The sequence below is a fragment of the Haliotis rufescens genome, unplaced genomic scaffold, assembly GCF_023055435.1.
Source record: "Haliotis rufescens isolate VD_foot unplaced genomic scaffold, xgHalRufe1.0.p SCAF_2, whole genome shotgun sequence".
NCBI lineage: Eukaryota > Metazoa > Mollusca > Gastropoda > Lepetellida > Haliotidae > Haliotis > Haliotis rufescens.
Window position 1 is genome coordinate 2,470,730 of NW_025963890.1, and position 12,904 is coordinate 2,483,633.

The 12,904-nt window shown below is 41.3% G+C and overlaps 1 protein-coding gene across 1 annotated transcript; it reads left to right on the plus strand.

The window, feature by feature from the left end:
- The first annotated feature begins 1,954 nt into the window (after nucleotides 1-1,954).
- Nucleotides 1,955-11,420, plus strand: LOC124114131 (actin, cytoplasmic-like). The gene is made up of 3 exons (XM_046474694.2): nucleotides 1,955-2,139; nucleotides 2,495-3,239; nucleotides 10,536-11,420. Exons 1-3 carry the CDS (start codon nucleotides 2,017-2,019, stop codon nucleotides 11,270-11,272), a joined length of 1,605 nt encoding a protein of 534 aa, XP_046330650.1. The 5' UTR covers nucleotides 1,955-2,016; the 3' UTR covers nucleotides 11,273-11,420.
- Nucleotides 11,421-12,904: the final 1,484 nt, after the last annotated feature.

Consider the following 12,904-nt stretch of genomic DNA (forward strand, 5'->3'; position numbering starts at 1 on the left):
GACAGAGTAATGCTATAACATGGTCATCCTTTCATCACATGCATGCCTACTTAGCCCTACCTCTTATATCATAAATGAGCTCTCCTAATATTATTAAATAACTAATATTACCTTTTAGTTTAATACTTATACATGTTTTAATGAATTAAGGATACTTAATTGGTTGAATAAAACATTAATAATCACGAATCCACCGTGTCTTCTTGTCTAAACACACACATGCATACAATTAATGAATACAACCACTAATCCAGTAATAAAACACCAAGCTTGGAATATGATCAAAGTTTCCAAAGATGGATCCAAAGAGAGTATCACGGGTTGTAATAGAAATATATGTTAATCCTTTGAAGAATATATGTGGAGTGACCACACACCTTCTCAGGGGTCACGTGTACAGTTTAACTGAGTACCCAAGGGTATACGTGTCACGTGTACAGTTTAACTGAGTACACAAGGGTATACGTGTCAAGTGTACAGTTTAACTGAGTACACAAGGGTATACGTGTCAAGTGTACAGTTTAACTGAGTACCCAAGGGTATACGTGTCACGTGTACAGTTTAACTGAGTACACAAGGGTATACGAGTCAAGTGTACAGTTTAACTGAGTACACAAGGGTATACGTGTCACGTGTACAGTTTAACTGAGTACACAAGGGTATACGTGTCACGTGTACAGTTTAACTGAGTACACAAGCTGGCCATGTGGACAAGAACGCTTCAGTGGGGAAAGGGCTCAGGCTATTGTGTTACTGCACAGGGTGGGAAGTTGGCAAACTAACAATGCATGCATGCTTAGTAAAAAGGGCTGTGACTAATAGTGTATTGTTTAAGGCAGGCTGAGCAATAAATTAAGATGACTGAAATTGTGAATAAAAAAGCATTTAATTATGTCCATGAATTATACCTAACATGTTTGTTATTTTCTTTGCTGTTTAACGCCGCACTCAGCAATATTCCAGCAATACTTGCCATCTAAAATAATACAAGAAATATACAAAACATAACTGCCACAGACGTATAGCCAAAATAACAAAAGACCAAATTGTTTTATAACATTAGGCCAACAGCGTCGGAACAATTGACAAAATGTGACGTCATTTGGCTTTTCATAAAAGTGATAGTGAATATAAATCAACTACTAATAGTCAAAATCAATATATAATTTTAAAATTAATAACGTCTATTAAAAATTGTGTAATCTGCTCAGAGAACAGTTCTTTATAAATTGATTAAGATCTTCATCCTTGCTTTAATGAAATCACATGTATTTTAGGCAAACATAGATGATTCAATCACGGCGGTTCTTCAAAACCTATGTTGTACACACTACGTGCCTACATTCTTCAGTGAACCAATACTTTTCTACCAAATGTTTAATAATAATAATGTGTATACGTATTTCTGTAAATATAGAACGGAATGAAGAAAAGAGACTTTAGTTCATATTATTTAAGTGTTTCTTTTAAACGTCACATCTAGCTAGCATACATTTCCAAACGTACATAAAACAGAATGCAGCTTGATGAATAACATATAGCACTCTAAACAAATGACCCATAATTGAATTTAGAATTTATTCCCAAAAGATGAACTAATTGATTCTTATATTTGACAATTGGAATCATTGTATGTAGATACTGATTGAACTCTTTACTTAATGTATTAGACAACATGTATTTGGTTACATACACAGGCGCTACGTCAATGTCCATCTCTTATTCCCATGCGCCCTGCTGGGAGGAGATATGATATGATGAACCCCCGACTTTGGCGCACATTTCCACATGTACACACGAAATACTGTTATGCAATTACATGCATCAACACGGTACATATCATCAACTCCAATTACGTATTGTTACATTTCCATTATTCTTAAAGACAATCTGATTGGTCGCCTACTGATGGAGGAAATATAAAAGACGCCAGGATGTGAACATCGATAGTGCATTCGCTTTCAGTCTTCAGCTGACACATCGTCTTTCCTGTTTCTCACACAACAACCTACAACCATGGATGATGATGTTGCTGCATTGGTCTGTGACAACGGTTCCGGCATGTGCAAGGCCGGTTTCGCCGGTGACGACGCTCCCAGAGCTGTCTTCCCCTCCATCGTCGGACGTCCCAGACATCAGGTAAGAAATAAACACAAGAAATGCTGATATGAGAATTTAAAGAAGTTAGACGAAAAATGTGATAAGATAAAAGAAATCATCTTGTTTCATGCTCTCTGTTCTACTATAATGTCTCTGATGTGGAATGTCTTCCCCTCCATTGTCGGACGCCCAAGACATCAGGTAATACCGTAAATTGTTAATATGGAAACAAAGAGGTTCAAGACTTAAAACTGTAAGTTTTGTAACATGGTAACCTGATAATTGAAATATTAGAAAAGCTGCCAGAAGATCGCACTCGTGTTGCTTGCATTATGTCTCGGTGAAATAACACACGTAAATAATTATGAAAATGACAAATGATTTCTTGTTTCAGGGTGTGATGGTCGGTATGGGACAGAAAGACAGCTATGTCGGTGACGAGGCTCAGTCCAAGAGAGGCATCCTTACGCTCAAGTATCCCATCGAGCATGGTATCGTCACCAACTGGGACGACATGGAGAAGATCTGGCATCACACCTTCTACAACGAGCTCCGAGTGGCTCCGGAGGAGCACCCCGTCCTCCTGACAGAGGCTCCCCTCAACCCCAAGGCCAACCGAGAAAAGATGACCCAGATCATGTTCGAGACCTTCAACTCTCCAGCTATGTTTGTGGCCATCCAGGCTGTTCTGTCCCTGTACGCTTCTGGTCGTACCACGGGTATTGTTCTGGACTCTGGTGATGGTGTCACCCACACTGTCCCCATCTATGAAGGTTATGCCCTTCCCCACGCCATCATGAGGTTGGATCTTGCTGGCCGTGACCTGACTGATTACTTCATGAAGATCCTTACTGAACGTGGATACTCCTTCACCACCACTGCTGAGAGAGAAATTGTCAGAGACATCAAGGAGAAACTGTGCTACATCGCCCTTGACTTCGAGCAAGAAATGGCAACTGCCTCATCATCTTCCTCCCTGGAGAAGAGCTACGAGTTGCCCGATGGTCAAGTCATCACCATCGGAAACGAGAGGTTCCGTTGTCCAGAGGCCCTCTTCCAGCCTTCCTTCTTGGGTTTGGAAACGGTTGGTATTCACGAAACCACATTCAACTCCATTATGAGGTGCGATGTTGATATCCGTAAGGACTTGTACGCCAACACTGTTCTCTCAGGAGGTACCACAATGTTCCCTGGTATCGCCGACAGAATGCAGAAGGAGATCACATCCCTTGCCCCAAGCACAATGAAGATCAAGATCATCGCTCCCCCAGAGAGGAAATACTCCGTCTGGATCGGTGGCTCCATCCTTGCCTCTCTGTCCACCTTCCAGCAGATGTGGATCAGCAAGCAGGAGTACGACGAGTCCGGCCCATCCATTGTGCACAGGAAGTGCTTCTAAAAGATTTAGAGACAAAACCGAACATTCAACGGACCGGAAAATTATGAGACATAATATATGTTAAAAATTGTAAGTAATATGCTGTCATGTGTTGAATAAATTAATAGCTTAAAAAACTAATATTTCAGATGTTTTTGTGCAATTGAACTATGGCCATATATATATATATAAATATATATATATATATATATATATATATATATATATATATATATATATATTGTAGGCTCAGTTTATCCGTTTATCCGTTGTTGTTCAACGCCGCACTCAGCAATATTCCAGCTAGAAATCTGTATGTATAAGAACTTAGTGTGAAACCAAAAATACAACCAACAAGTGGTATACAATGAACAAATCAATTACAAAATTCACTAAGTTTACAAATCAATACAAATTACTGCACAACAATTACAATGGCAGTAAACAACAGAGTGGTAAAACTATATCCAATGGCAAAACATACTGTGATGGCAGTGGTCAGTATCAAATACAAAATACAGTGGTCGTAGCAAACATCAGTGAGAATAATATATATTCACCCAGCAGCGACAGTGGTGATAGGTGCCAACAACCATGCTTGGAGTTGAACCGTTAGGTTTACAAACATGTGATGATCGACTGCCAAATACTCTTATCCCAGTTTAATTGTTTTCTTTGCTTGTCAATTTGGATTTTTGTTTCATTACAACTTCAGTAAAGTACGTTTATAACGAATATGCTTATAACGAACTGACGGATATAACGAACCGGTGTTTTGGTACCGGGCATTCGCTGTTTATATGCTGCATATATACTTAGAACAAACTACGGTCATAACGGAGTCAATTAGTGGTCCCTTTGATTTCGTTATAACCATAGTTTACTGTATCATGTAATTAGTATAGTAAGAATATAAGTTGGTTGATTTTCCGTTCGTCTGCAATCTCGAACCAATCCGATAAAACAAACATAAAGGTCGCAAACCTTTTAAAAAATAGCTGTGATGACATTCCCAAAGACATAAAGATAAGTATAAACGTTACTACATCTGGGGATAGAGGGCAAATTTCAAGATTCTTGTAATGACCGCACCCACACTGGAGGAAACTGGAGGAAATGTTACCGAGAGTGTGACGAAGGTGTCACGCGCTGGGAAGGAGCTTACACACTTTCATCTAAATACAGTAACTTCCTGACGAATGATCACTGTCCAAACACAATGCAATGAGCGTCTACCGAATTCCAAGAGAAACGATGCAACACAGTCACAATCCCTGCTAAAAATAAAATACACTGCCATATAACACAATCCAGTGATTGACATCATGAGCATCGATTCTCGCAACCGGATATGATGACATACATCAACCAAGTCGGCGAGCCTGACCACCCGATCCAGTTTGTAGCCTTTTATGGCAAGCATGGGTTGCTGAAGACCTATTATACTGTGATTTGTAGATTCAGCTCAACTCAAGGGTGATCTTAAGACTCAGCTCAATGGTGGGTGATCTCAAAACTTAATCCATCGACAATGTCTAGGGCTCAAATCAAGTCAGATGGCTCCATTAAACTCAGGGGTCCTCTGTGGGCACTACTTTAGGGCGATGTGTAGACTCAGCTTAACTCGAGGGTTATATGTAGGCTGAGCTCATGGGTAATGTGTCCACTCAACTCAACACCAGGGTGGCCTTAAGGATTTACTCAGGTGTGATGTCTGGACTCAGCTGATGGTGATCTTAAGACCCTATGCAAGGGTGAACTATTGGCTCAACTCAAGGCGGGTCTGTGGGCTCAACTCAATGTGGATCGTTAGGCTCAGGTGAAGGGTGGTATCAGGTTTCACCTCAACGCAACAGTGATATGTAGTGTTATTTCAACACAGGGGTGATCCCCAGGGTCAACGCAACAGTGATATGTAGGGTTAACTCAACACAGGGGTGATCCCAAGGGTCAACGCAACAGTGATATGTAGTCTTAACTCAACACAGGGGTGATCCCCAGGGTCAACGCAACAGTGAAATGTAGTGTTAACTCAACACAGGGGTGATCCCTAGGGTCAACGCAACAGTGATATGTAGGGTTAACTCAACACAGGGGTGATCCCTAGGGTCAACGCAACAGTGATATGTAGGGTTAACTCAACACAGGGGTGATCCCTAGGGTCAACGCAACAGTGATATGTAGTGTTAACTCAACACAGGGGTGATCCATGGGGGTCAAATCAAGAGTGATATGTAGTGTTAACTCAACACAGGGGTGATCCATGGGGTCAACGCAACAGCGATATGTAGGGTTAACTCAACACAAGGATGATTAACTCAACACAGGGGTGATCCCTAGGGTCAACGCAACAGTGATCTCAGGGATAAGCTTGATGGTGATCTTAAGGCGAAAAGCAAGGGTGAACTCTAGGCTCGATTTGAGGCGGGTCTGTATGTTCAGTTAAATGATGATCTCTAGGTTTAACTCAACGCAAGGTTGATCTAATGTGTTAAGGCAAAACAAGAGTGTCCTCTAAGATCAATTAATTCAAGAGTGATCTCTAGGTTCAACTTAAGGGTGGTCTCTAGGTTCAACTTTAAGGTTCAGCTCAAGGATAGAGTGTGGACCCAACTTACCTCAACGGTGGCCTGTTGGCTCAGCTCAACTGAGGGTGATCTTTAGGACCAGATCAAGGTGATCGGTATGCTTAACTCAACTCAAGGGTGATGTGTAGGCCTGGCTCAGTTAAAGGGGAACCTCTAGGTCCAAGTCAATGGTGATCGTTAGGTCGAACTCTATGGTGGTCCCCAGTGTTGAGAGATGATTTCCTGACTGAAACACAAGGTCAACCCAGAAATCCACACGTACGGAACTAAATAGCGATATCAATACATAACCACACAACATCAATGAATAATCAATAAATTATATAAAAACACACAATTTTAGGTTTACCATCACAAGGGTGATAGGAAGGCTCAACAGAACTAAAGCACACTCTGCTAAAACGCAGCGATGTCGTAGACAGATTATAATGTAGGTTACACAATTAGGAAGTAAAGATCGCTGAACCCCTTTGTGATGAACGTTTATATCCGAACTATCACTGATTCAAAAAGTAAATTTATGCGCACACGGAAAGTTCTCAAATTCGGGGGAAACCAATGTCTTTAGTACAAAAGACAAAAGTATTAACCTATATAAATCTAGTCACTTGTCCAACGACAATCTATTGCAACGTCATCGACGAACCATGACCACCACCACCACCACCACCACTACTACTACTACTACCACAACCACTACCACTACTACTACCACAACCACTACTACTTCTACTACTACTACTACTACTACTACTACTACCACCACCACCACCACCACTACCACTACTACTACTACTACCACTACCACTACCACTACCACTACTGCTACTACTACTACTACTACTACTACTACTACCACTACCACTACCACTACCACTACTACTACTACTACTACCACCACCACCACCACCACCACCACCACTACTACTACTACTACTACCACTACCACCACCACCACTACTACTACTACTACTACTACTACTACCACTACCACTACCACTACCACTACCACTACCACTACTACTACTACTACTACTACTACTACTACTTCTACTACCACCACCACCACCACTACTACTACTACTACTACTACTACTACCACCACCACTACTATTACTACCACTACCACTACCACTACCACTACCACTACCACTACCACTACCACTACTACTACTACTACTACTACTAAATGCAGTCACCGCTACACGGCAGTGAGACGGGTTTTAATTGGTATTTTTGTCACCACGATGGCCATTTGTGACCAAAAGACGTTAAAAGATGGTGGTTCTTGATGTTCGGTGAAATCCCAGAAACGACTACTATTACCAAGACTTGCTTGATTTTGCATGTAACATGGACCAAAACTGCTTCTAACCTTGTTAAAGTCAAATCTATCATCCAAATGAATTCCCTTTTACAAAAATAACAAGCTGACCTCCTCTTCTTCATCTGTCCTTTCTAAATTGGCTAAAACCGGTGAATACGTAGGTCTTCATCGGTTGTATCAATGATGCAGTTGTGAATGAATTTGATTTTACGCCGCTTTTAGCAATATTCAGGCAATGTCACGAACACTTTAACCACAAGGCTACCCGACAGCTTTGTAATCAGGGCATTGTGTTGCAATTATATCAGTCTATTGTGAACTATATTCCGATCTGCTCGTATATAAAATGGTCTCCACAGTAGAGTATAAAACATATAATAATAATTGCTTGACTTGAAAGTTTTTAGATCTATAAAGGCACATACTGTGCAATAGAAACTCTACAATTTTCATACAATGTATTTCTTTTCTGCCCTTGGATGTGACAAACAACCTATTGCCTGCCTATACTGATCAATACTAAACCCTATCTTTCAATATGGTCATACGTAGAACTAACCCGTTAAGATCCGGGTCACAACAGGCCTTCAGCAACCCATACTTGCCATAATAGGCGACTATACTTGTCGCAAGAAGCCACTAACTGGATCGGGTGGTCAGGCTCGCTGACTTGGTTGACGCATGTCATCGTATCCCAATATGCGTAGATTGATGACAATTATGAATTGTCTGATCCAGACTCGATTATTTACAGACCACCGTCATATAGCTGGAATATTGCCGAGTGTGGCGTTAACAAAAAACCCACAGCATTTCTAAAGGTTCAACTTGACAAGACGTAACTCCCGTGCACATGTGTGGGAGTTCTTTAACAACAAACAAAGAAACAAACGTAGAAATCTAACTGAAGATGGATGAACATTGACAATGTGTATACAAAATAATTTAATTCATTCTTTTATATTGTTTCCTGGAGAGAAGAATTGATTTGAAATGAATATGGCATTTTTGAAACCTGAGCAATAGTATCTATTACCAGCGAACTGCAGTCAGATTAACTTGCCGACACCGATATCGTTATATGGGTCACATTCGTCATCCAATACTAAATGATACACCAATATTGACATAACACTTGCTATTCCCAAGTAGTGGCACAGCCCTCGAAACAATGTGTCAGAACTGTTGAAACGGATAACCCTTCGCTTGAGACTGGGTATTTCGTGATCTAACTCCTACCATTATTTGAAAGAAACTAATAACCAGTGCCCGGTATTGTGATATCTCAAAACACATATCTGTCAACAGATCAAACATAAATTGTTTGATGGGGCAGACAAATTTGAACAGGGCAGAGGTGTCGATATAATGGGAGATATATGAATATCAACAAATAAGCTGTCCACATGTACGTCACTGCTGTGAAATGTCACTTTTATCCCACGGCCTATAGATCAACCCACATTGCAACAGAACAGGGTCAACCTGTTATGTACAGTGACACCTTAAATATTTCACCATACAGTTCGCTCCAGAAATTCAGTTTCACCATGTCAGTCTAAAAAAAACAGGGGCGGTCGGGTAGACAAGTGGTTAAAGCGTTCGCTCGTCACGCCGAAGACCCGGGTTCGATTCCCGACATGGGTACAATGTGTGAAGCCCATTCCTGGTGTCCCCCGCCTTGATATTGCTGGAATATTGCTAAAAGCGGCGTAAAACCCAACTCACTCACTCTATAAAGTCATCTGCCAATCAACTGAAAACTGTGTGTTATGTAGGTACTGTTTCAATTATTTTAATACCTGTGGTGTGCTTCATTAAAAATTTTACTTGTGCCATTAAGAATGAAACATAAATTTATATGTACTCATATGTCGTATGTTACGTCATGGTGTAGCCGAATGAAATGTATCTACGTATGTACGTATATACGTACGCGTGTGCGCACGCATGTTCAAATTTATGAAATAAAAAAGAGTTTATGGCCTGAAATAAAATAAATATACATTATTCAAAGAAATAATTTAACTTCATACATACAATTCTTTCTATGAAGTAATTAAAACATCGGGGGGAAAGCTATCGTTTATAATTCAAATTTGTACTGCTCCAAAATATGCACTATATTATCTTTTTCCTGTTTTTAATAACGTGTATCTGGTTAAATACATATTATCACTGCGCCAAGGAATATACCCCGCCGTCCCAAACTTCCAGCACGTTGCGGTCCCTGTTGGGGGTAGAGCGCATCGAGAAGACCCCCGGCTGTGAAACATTCCTCCACATGTGCACATGAAGGGTCGTCATACAACGGAGTGCATTCACGTGGTTCAAGCATTATTAACTCGATTAACGTGATATCGTTTTCCATATTCTTGAATACAATCTGATTGGTCGCCTACTGATGGGGGAAGTATAAAAGACGCCTGGATGTTAACATCGATACTGCATTCGCTTTCAGCCTTCAGTTGACGCACATTTTGTTCCTGTTCTCACACAACTACCACCAACCATGGATGATGATGTTGCTGCATTGGTCTGTGACAACGGCTCCGGCATGTGCAAGGCCGGTTTCGCCGGTGACGACGCTCCCAGAGCAGTCTTTCCTTCTATCGTCGGACGTCCTAGACACCAGGTAAAATATGCTTTTAAACACAATCAATAGCTGAATTGCTGAGTGGGAATAGGGACATTTTACGTTCTATCAGCCCAATATTAGTGGTGTAAATGGTTGGAGTATGGAGTCGATTGCTTGAACAATTGATAATAAAAGGGCCTCTCTTGTGAAACAATAGATACATTTTATATAACATATTTACAAGAACTTCAATCTTTTACCAAAATAGTTTTCTAAGATTATGTTGTTCCTTTTAGGGTGTGATGGTCGGTATGGGACAAAAGGACAGTTATGTCGGTGACGAGGCTCAGTCCAAGAGAGGTATCCTCACCCTCAAGTACCCCATCGAGCACGGTATCGTTACCAACTGGGACGACATGGAGAAGATCTGGCATCACACCTTCTACAACGAGCTCCGCGTTGCACCAGAGGAGCATCCTGTCCTCCTGACAGAGGCTCCCCTCAACCCCAAGGCCAACCGTGAAAAGATGACCCAGATCATGTTCGAGACCTTCAACTCTCCAGCTATGTATGTGGCTATCCAGGCTGTCCTGTCCCTGTACGCTTCTGGTCGTACTACGGGTATTGTTTTGGACTCTGGTGATGGCGTCACCCACACTGTCCCCATCTATGAAGGTTATGCTCTTCCCCACGCCATCATGAGATTGGATCTTGCTGGCCGTGACCTGACTGATTACCTCATGAAGATCCTCACTGAACGTGGATACTCCTTCACCACCACTGCTGAGCGAGAAATCGTCAGAGACATCAAGGAGAAATTGTGCTACATCGCCCTTGACTTCGAGCAGGAAATGGCAACTGCCTCATCATCTTCCTCCCTGGAGAAGAGCTACGAGTTGCCCGATGGTCAAGTCATCACCATCGGAAATGAGAGGTTCCGTTGTCCAGAGGCCCTCTTCCAGCCTTCCTTCTTGGGTATGGAAACAGTTGGTATTCACGAAACCACATTCAACTCCATTATGAGGTGCGATGTTGATATCCGTAAGGACTTGTACGCCAACACTGTTCTCTCAGGAGGTACCACAATGTTCCCTGGTATCGCCGACAGAATGCAGAAGGAGATCACATCCCTTGCCCCAAGCACAATGAAGATCAAGATCATCGCTCCCCCAGAGAGGAAATACTCCGTCTGGATCGGTGGCTCCATCCTTGCCTCTCTGTCCACCTTCCAGCAGATGTGGATCAGCAAGCAGGAGTACGACGAGTCCGGCCCATCCATTGTGCACAGGAAGTGCTTCTAAAATAACTTTTCTGTGTTCGTCTGATTTGAAATTCTCAATGATTATTTATGTTTATTTATTATTTTATCCTATGATTTTTGACAACACAATGTCTGAATGTAAATTCCAGGAAACAGGTGTTTGAATCAATAAATCAGTACGAGCTGAATACATCTCTCGTTGTTTCTAAGATGTGAATGTGACTAGGCCATTAAAATAGTGGAGTCGTTATTCGGCCACGTTCCGAAATCAGTGGCACGTTGAAGATTCATGTGTGTTTCCAAACAAATTCATGACTAAATGTCTTGAGCTGGGTTTGTTTAAATAATGAGTGTTTCAGCATTCCAAACAGTTTGGAATGTTTATTCGATTACTTTAAGGCAACAGATCCAAACGATTAATCACCACAAGTTTTAAAATTGAATTTGGGGACAGCAGTTTCTTTGAGTTCTGAGACCCGACCAATAAAACTGCCGATGTGATGTGAATAACATGTGCCGAGCATGAACTGTACCGTGTTAGTCTGTCAAATCATCGTCTACTTCACGATGTTTGTAACTATACAGCAAGACCAGCGAAGCCATGTTGGATTGCTGGTTTGCGGCGGCGGGACTATATTGCAGACGTTTGAAGCACAATAAAGATTAATACAAGAGCAATGAATGAAAAGTAGTGCCGTCCTAACTTCTCAGCCAATCACCTCACGTAAACGTATTATTGAGCCATACACATTTGTTGCGGGAGGGGGAGGGGGTTGCGGGGTCATTACGAAAAACGAAAAACTGCGGGTGTGTGTTGAGGTGACATGGTAAGGACACTCAGTCAATCACTCAAACAATGACGGAGCGAATCAGTCGATCACCCTGTAATAAAAGATAATATACTATACATGCTAGACTACAACATTCAAACTTACAACTGCATATCAGTTGTATCCTACATTAAGTAGTCACATTAATCCACACACACTCGTCACGGTATGGCTGAAATATTGCCTATGTGAGATGATATTATTTACGATATAGGTGTTCCTCTTGCACCCATTGCTACTGTATGTATATAAGTGCTTTTGGCCTATGACCTTTTCAGTACTGTATATAAGTTTGTTTAACGCCACAATAAGCAATATTCCAGCCATATGACGGCCATCTGTAAATAATCGAGTCTGGACCAGGCAATTCAGTGATTGATATCATGAGCATCGATCTACTCAATGGGGATACGATGACATGCATCAACCAAGTCAGCGAGTCTGTGGATCTGTAATAAGTGTCTATCAGAACGCCTACATGTCATGATACCATTATACCATATATATACAGTCCTATATATCAATTTCACACACCAGTAATTTCAGCCACTATGGCAATGTAACCAAAAGATATTTACCAAAAATTGCATCTGTAAAGTTTGGCAGCCGTGGTTAGACTGACATTTAGTCCAAGAAATAAAATTACCCCTTATTTAAATATGCATATCTACAAAATAAAAAAATAAAAACCCCATAAAATCCAAATGGAGCCGGTGATGGGAATTTGTGTGTTTGTATTGAACGACACACATTCCGCCAACCTGTGAATGGATTAAGCCTTGAAAAAGACCGAGCCACCAGGGTACCATAAAGCGCCATCAACCACGCAAGCCACAAGCCTA